This window comes from Miscanthus floridulus, chromosome 19 (genome assembly GCF_019320115.1).
Source record: "Miscanthus floridulus cultivar M001 chromosome 19, ASM1932011v1, whole genome shotgun sequence".
NCBI lineage: Eukaryota > Viridiplantae > Streptophyta > Magnoliopsida > Poales > Poaceae > Miscanthus > Miscanthus floridulus.
The window spans coordinates 81,329,124-81,336,859 of NC_089598.1; the positions used below are offsets into that span (position 1 = coordinate 81,329,124).

At 50.8% G+C, this 7,736-nt stretch overlaps 1 protein-coding gene across 1 annotated transcript; it reads right to left on the reverse strand.

The window, feature by feature from the left end:
- Positions 1-2,884: 2,884 nt before the first annotated feature.
- LOC136529978 (putative transcription factor bHLH041) lies at positions 2,885-7,175 on the reverse strand. Its single transcript, XM_066523031.1, has 7 exons — positions 7,012-7,175; positions 6,818-6,919; positions 6,618-6,723; positions 6,488-6,502; positions 5,620-6,390; positions 5,129-5,518; positions 2,885-3,209 (listed from the first exon to the last, which is right to left on the reverse strand). The coding sequence occupies exons 1-7, from the start codon at positions 7,140-7,142 to the stop codon at positions 3,117-3,119; spliced, it is 1,608 nt and encodes a 535-aa protein (XP_066379128.1). The 5' UTR covers positions 7,143-7,175; the 3' UTR covers positions 2,885-3,116.
- Positions 7,176-7,736: the final 561 nt, after the last annotated feature.

Here is a 7,736-nt window from a genome sequence, read left to right on the forward strand (position 1 = left end):
TTGCGGGCTACATGCATTCGGGCTTGGGCTGCGTCGAGCATCCCGAACCCTAGGGTGTCGGCCATGATTGTCTAGGGCGCTATCACCATAGTGTAGCTGGTCTTTGCCCACCAAGTCTGGCCTAGGGCATATGGCGCCTTGAGTCGGACGAGCGTTGTGATTCCTGACATAGTGGCTGCCGCTGGGGAAGGCTCTCGCCTGCGTGCCATGCCGCCATCGTCGGGCCGGAGCACATTTGGTGCGTGGTACCCCTCGGGGGCACCTTGCGCTGAGGAGATGTGCACGAGGCTAGCCTCGGGATATTGCCTCTCCATAGAGCTTTGAGCCTACTGTACCATCGCAGTTTCCAGTAGGTCTTGCAGCTCCTGATGAACACGCTTTCCCTTGTCGATCGATGGTTCAGGGGCCGTTCGCATCATCATGGTGTCCTCCGTGACATTTTGGCTGGCTCGAGGGAAGACGGGTGTCTCCCTCTTGCCTTGTTGGATTTGATCATATACACGGCGTGCCCGCTCCCGCGCGCCCTCGGCGTTGAGGTGTTGCGGGCTAGGGCATCCGTCGTCGCGACGTTCATTGGCCTGATCGGCTTCATGGGCCCTGGCTCATTCCAGGTGCTCCTAGTCGTACTCCGCCTATTCCCTAGGGGTGCGTGGAATCGGATAGGCATCGTCCTCTGTGTCCTCCGCTGGTGCCGCCCCATCCTCCGAGAGGTGCAACATGTTGCATTCCCTTAGCAGGTGACAACTCCCCTCAGAATCAGACTCAGAGTCCATGTTCTTAGGGGTCACCAGTAGGAGGTCATAGACGAACTCCGAATCCCGCTTCATCATCCCCACAAACCCAGAGGAATCTGGCGTCATCATACGGCCATTGCTCCTGGCTAGCTCTCGCTCGAAGAGTGTGATCGCGTCCCTCATTTTGGAGGGCAGTGCAGAGCTAGTGTTCTAGAATTTAGCCTCTGGCGACAGGGCCCCGCTTTCGTAGAGTTGGGCGAAGGCGTTCGCCAACACGTAGAAACACATAGACTTAGCTCTAGCTTGGGATTTGCCCCGAGATAGGCATCGATTATGCATGCTAGCACATCAAAATCAATGATCACCGGACCGACGCGTGCCGGTCCATGATCAAGCATCGAGATGTGTGGCAGAGCCTCATTCTCTTTGCTAAGTTGCAGCTGACTTAGATGGTCCGCTACAAAGTCCAGGTCCCTGAAGCGCAGGGCTTGGCCATGGAGAAGACTGTTAACGGGAGCTGGCCCATTGATGTCGGCGAACTCAAGGCTTCTGAAGTGGATGCGGCCACCGGGGGCCACGCAAAGAGCAAGTCCGACATAGGTGCAGGGAGCCATCACTTCCTTCTTAACAATGAGAGTGCGCGACTGTCCCCTACCTGGCACGCCAACTGTCGGTGTTTTGTAAACTGGACTAGTAAATTTATATGATTGCCGCGCTGCTCTAGGAAAATGATGGTAGTATCCAAAAGACACAAGGATTTATATTGCTTTAGGCCAAAGCCCTACCTCCAGTCTCAGAGATGATCGAGTGCATGTTCCTCACTTGAATGCTCTGAAGTTCTTACAATGGGGGATGCAAGAATGGTGGAAGAGGTAGGAGAGCTAGAGTTAAGAGATGAACTACCTGAAGGGAAGCTTCAGGAGTCCAGTGGTGTGAAAATGAGAATGGTGTGAAAATGAGAATGAATGTGAGAATGTGTAAGATTCAAGATGGTAGGAAGGATGCCCTGGCTGCCCTTATATAGAGTTCAGGGCCAGGGCATGTACAAAGAAGAAGGTTCTCCTGACTGAAGGGTCATGAGCCTAAGGGAGGGACCTAGCTAACTTGGCTTGTAAACTACGCCGGCTTGAGATGCACATATGGGCGTGGCTATCGTCATAGTCTTATAGCCATGTCGTGGTATGGTGTGATGTCGTGCTACTGTGCCGGTCGTGGCGGCACAGTAGGCACGATGGTGGTTCGCCAGCCATCCTGTGCAATGTGGTCTCCGTTGTGGTCTTTGTCACCGCCTCCTGATTTCCTAGGGGCGTCCTATAGGAGTTGGTAGCCGCCCCCAGGTCGCCGGTCGCTTGGTCGTCTTGTGGAGTTGGTGGTCACGATCCCGAGCTTTGGGGTCGTGGCTCTCGCTGGTTTGGATGGCCTCCAAGTCAAGGTCTCCATCGTGGATCCCATCCCGTTGTGGGTAGAATTATACATGCATCTTGTTAGACCGTATTTGGATGGTGGGTCGCCATACTAGCAGTCACCACCGTGCGGTGTTGTCTTGTCCGTGCTGCGTGGCGCAGGGATGACGTCTGACCGGACCGAGGTGACCGCTGTCCCCTCGGTCCTTGCGGTGTCAGTGCGGCGTGCTCACTCCTGTCAGAGCAGGCATGCTTGGCTGGGTCCGACCTCTCCTCGTTCCTCCCAGGGGTCGGGATGATAGAGAGGTCATGAGTTTCTTGTGCGTCGTGCGGCTAAGTCAGAAGGAAGGGTCGTGGCTGACCCTGGCCTTGGCGTCCGGCCTGGTTCATTTGGCTCAACTGGGCCTCGATCGTTCGGGCCTTCGCTAGCTGATGTATCGTGGGCCGCTCGGCCTGCTAACTAATCGATGCATTGAGACACCCGGGGATCATAACCTCGACAAGACTGAAAGAATGAGGTACAAATTTTAGCTCTTTAATAATATATGTGATAGAGGAGTCTTTAGGGCTGTAGTTCTGCATAAAAGAAGGTACAAACCTTGTTTAGCATAAGTAAAAGCAACATTACAACATTACACAAAGTTCTCAAAAAAAGCAAACATTACAACATTGAGCATTACATGGAAAAGAAACTGTGCCTTTACGGTTGTAATCTCTCATGTGATTCATCCTGGTATGTACTTTACCTCTCCCTTGATAGCTGACCTCACCTACTACTACAACAACAACGCCAAAACAAAAGAGTCCTAGTCAAATCAAATCTTACCTAAAGGAGCACAAGACAGGGAAAAAATGACTACAAAATTGAAACGGACGGATCGCTGCCACCAGTACTAGCTAGTCTTTCCCTTTCCCTGATCCGGTCAAAACTGATGTGCTAGCCAAGCTAGAAAAAGCTCCGGCGCGGCGGCCCCCCAGCTTACGGCGGCGATGGAGGTCTTGCCACCGCATCCTCGACAGCCTTCGCCACAGCTTCCTTGAGGGATGTCTCGTCGAGCTCGTCGTTGCCACCCTGCATCGTTCATTTGACAAGTTGTGGTACCCATCGTTAGCCAGGCTTCACCAACAAGTACTTTGACCAGCATGGTACTCATATCTAGCTACTACACATATACTTTTCAAAGCTCTCCTTCATCACACTAGTCATTAGTTATTATGAATCTTTATTTGTCAGCATGACGGCGTCGTCAGAAACAACTGATTAAGAAAGTGCACCTAGATGTAGACGGTACGGACATACGGCATCTTAATTTGAAAGATCACATCATCCATACATCAGGGAACATCCGTGGTTTTATAAACTTGTTAAGGCTTCGTTTGATTACATTCATATATTCACCTTAATATACACATGTATTGTAGTAGATTGTGGTAGAAACTAGTTGAATTAGGATTGAGATAAATACGAGTGGTTGAATTAGGATTGAGATAAATACGAGTGCAGTCAAACAAACTGCTTTAAGAGGGGATGCGTTTTTTTTTCATCATCTGCGTATTCAGAAATGCCTAAGAATTAAGAAAATGATCCTTCCTAATTCGTGTTTGAAAAGTATGTTACTTCAGAAGAACGCTACTGATAGATTTCAGTGTTGAGACTTGAGAGGAGAATACATAAACAAAAGTTACTTTACCAAGTTTATTTAGCATGCGCGCATTCAACTACGTTTGAGTGAGTCATGTGTTGTAGAACCAATTCAAAGGGAGAGCATGGTTAGTTAGCAGCCAATTTGACCTATATAGATGCAGTCAACGGTTTTTATTACTACAGGCAAAACTGGTCAAGATTCTTTAAAGGTCTTTTGTCTTTTCTTCCACTAAACTATCCTTTACAGATTTGAGCTAGTTTTTCCTTGGACATTTCAAAGACTTTTTTTAGAGTTCAATTCAAGGGCCACATTTCAAAGATTTTTCCAAGCCAGGTCGAGCACATCAATTTTTCTTCATCTCCTCTCCAGGGCGCCGTCGTCAACATATGGTAGACCCATGCAGGTCAAACATCAAAATAGAATATTGACCGTACTATTGTACCATGTAGTATTGGCTAGCTCGTCCACACGTAGGATTGTCTTATGGTGCGTGATTGTTGTGTATAAGTAATGTTAAATCAAGACGTCGTCAGAATCACACAAATCTTAAATTAATGCTTTTATTGGTAACATCCATGTTTGGTTCTCTTCGCTAACCAAAGCAATCAACCTGCTCATATTTTGGATGCAAGCTCACCCTGGCCAAGCTAAGATGATATGATGTAAGGACTCAGTGTTGGGTTGATTATATTGCTCTGGCCTGGTAGTATCGGAGTGTTGATTGGTTGCATGAACATTTGACCCGATTTAGAGACAACATATACATCAAAAGCACCAAGCTACATCGTGTTGGCAAGGACTGTGAGAAACGGATTTCAATCTCGTTTGTACGGAGCCATGCTGACGGAGCAATTTTGCATAAGTTGAACCTAGCCTAAGTCGATATACAAACATCCAAACAACTTTTCCCTAAATCCCACAGGCCATGCCAACCCATATACACCCAACCAAAAGCAGAATCATGAAATGGTAAGTTCTACTAACTGTAATTATAAAAATCGTATTCTATTCTCTCAGTTCCAAAAAGAATATAATTGTATGTTTGAGAGTAGACTAACTTTGGCTGGCCTAGTTGTAGAATCTAAATTGCGATAACCACGTTAAATAGAACAGCTAGTTCATGAAGCTTATTACCGGCGTTTCAGTTTTGTAGTAAGTCTAAAGTTTTAAAATTTGACTAGTAAATTTTAGAAAAATACATCACCATCTATCATTTCATTAAAGTCATAAGGAAATATATCTTATATAGGCATAAATTAAGTCAAAATTAACAAAGTTTAACTTGACAAAATCTAAAACAAAAATATATTTGAAAACAGATATGGGAGTAATTTTGAGTCCGTACCGCGGCTCGCAATGTGATGCCGACTTGTGCATGGGCGCTGCTCCGCTGCCGAGCATCAACGGTCACCACGGTGAAGAGCCCCATCGCCTTGATCCGGGCGAGCATGGCGACCACAACCTCCGACAGATCGCACTCAGCCCGCACCGTCACCCTAATGCTCACCTCCTGAGGTTGACAGGTCGTTGAACTCGAGGTCGATGCGCCGGTGGTCACATCAACGGCCACTCTCTCCGATGGGTCGCCGTCGCTTGGCGTTTGCTGGGTCTCGCCCGGCAGGCCAAGGCCAAGCTGCGCCTCCAACCTCCGGTTCCTCTCCTCGAGCTCCGACACTTCGGCGATCAGCTTGTTCATGTACTCCGTCGTGTTTGCAAGAACCGTGGCCTTGTCCTTCTTCAGATCGATCACCATTGCACGTGTAAATATTAGTACTATCAAATTCGCGATGTCGTGAACTCCTGCAAGCCAAGCAATGCAATGGTATTCGATCGTACCTTTGTTCCGGGAGGAAGCAGTGCTCTGAGAGTCTGGAAGCTCTCGTTCAGGCGCTCGCGCCGGCGCCGCTCCGAGAACATGTGGTGAAGCTGGCTGCTGGTGTGCTGCTGCTGCGTCGGCGGCGGTGGCTGCGCGGCGGCGGCGGCATCCTCATGTTGGCGCACTTCTGCGAGCTCCCGGTCGCGCATTGCCATTTGCACGCTCATCATGAGCGCGATGGCCGTCTTGATCATCCTCTGCCCCGGCCCGCTCGGCCGTGGCCGCGCCCGCGGCGAGAGCGCCGCGTTGTACGCCCTGAACGCCCCCCTCCAACGCCGCGGCGACGACCGTTGAGGACGGTGGCGGACGAGCCATGGAGAGGACGCTGGCGGTGGCGGCGCGGAGGAGGAGATGACGGCGAGAATTGCCTGCGTTATTGCAGCCTCCTCGTTATCGGGGTCAAGGAACGGCGCTTGGCCGTGTGGGCCATATACCGGCGCGGGCAAGCCGGGCAGCGGCACAGCCGGGTGCAGCTGCAGTTCTTGAGAAGATGGCTCGGCGCCGCCGGTGGCGTTAGCAAACGTGGCCATTGAGCGGATGAACGAGGAGTACTCGGGGCTCCCGATGGAGATGGACGGCAGGGAGGACGACGAAGACGAAGGCACCGCTGGCGCTGCCTGCATGAGCTCCTCCAGGAGCGAGTGCTGCACGTGGCTCACCACCGCCGGCGCCGAGGTGCTCGACAGCCCAACCTCGATCTCGCCGTTGTCGCAGCCCATGAACACCGCCATCTGCACCACCACCTCGAGCAGATCAGCTGCACGGTCGTCATCTACTCATCTACATTTATGGAATGCAATGCAGCGCACCAATAATCGAGAAACGTACCTTCGTGCCGGCATCCTGTCACAACAACATCGACAGTGCAGAAATGTCAGCGATCAGGTAGCATGAAGTGGACTTGAAAGAGAAACTAATCTACCTAACGTTTGCAGGATGAGATGGCGCATATACTGACGTGGTAGAACTGCAGCTGTACCGGCAGCGACGCCGACGACGTGAGGTCCGTCTCCGACAGCTCCATGTACGGGCGGCCGTCCTTGTACGCCCAGCCGGGCACGCATCTGCGAACTCGCTCGGCGACCACAACCGTGAGAAACAAATGGAGCTAAACAATCCATGGTCTGAACCTGAAATGGAGTTGCAATGCAAGCTAACCCGCTCACGATGGCGCAGAACGCTCTCCGGTACTCGTCGAACACCGCCCTTGCGCGACCGCCGCCGTCGTTGGTGATCCACGCGTCCACGCAAAACAAATGGCTGCCCATTCAAATGCACACCATCGCACGAAGGAACGCCAGGGGGAAAGCAACGGACGAGAGCACATGGAAGCAGCAAGAATGGCGACCTACCTGGAAGGGAGCGGGCCGGCGATCATCATCGGCGCCCAAAGGCAGATGTAGAGGCAGCCGGGGATGCGGGCCGCAGCGCGCTCCAGGACGCGCGCCCGGGGCCCCGCCGCGAGCGAGAAGATGGCGTCCATGAGCAGAACGGCGTGGGTGTCCCTCTCATCTTTGGAGGCTACCAAGTCATGGCTGGGGCGGTCTCCTATTTGTACCTGAGCTCACCGCGCGCAGGGCGGGAGAACTGAGGAGGAAGGGGGCAGCCGGGCAGGGGAGGAGGGGGTGGGTCCGTACTCTCCGTACGTGACAATCGTTTGACAAGTACAAAAAGGGACGCCAAAAAGAAAATAGAAAAAAAATGCTTCAGATAGAAAAAGGAAATAAATGTGAAGATTGGAATCACTCGAACTCTGATTTTATCCAGTATATATAGGGAAAAAATGCTTCCGACAGGAAAAGAAAATCAATGTGAAAATTCTGGGGCTGTTTGGTTCACAGCCATAAATTACCACAACTAAGTCTAGACAAGCCACAAGAAGTGTGGCAAAAAAAAAAAAAAATTTAAACCACACTTTACCATGCCTCAAGGAATCTTGCCATAATTTTACTCTATGACATGTGTGGAGCCAAAAATATTCCTGTCTAAGTTTAATTGTCAACAAAAACACAATTACCAATTTGGTCAAAGTTGCCTAAGGTGAAGTGTGGCTAGCAACCAAACACCCCTAGACTCA

Excerpts from the sequence above, each read along its gene's own strand:
- LOC136529978 (XM_066523031.1), bottom strand. The coding sequence starts at position 7,142 with ATGGACGCCATCTTCTCGCTCGCGGCGGGGCCCCGGGCGCGCGTCCTG. Across the intron at positions 6,724-6,817 it reads TTCTGCGCCATCGTGAGCGG|ATGCGTGCCCGGCTGGGCGT; the intron begins GTTAGCTTGCAT and ends GCGAGTTCGCAG. Across the intron at positions 5,519-5,619 it reads TGCTTCCTCCCGGAACAAAG|AAGGACAAGGCCACGGTTCT; the intron begins GTACGATCGAAT and ends ATCGATCTGAAG.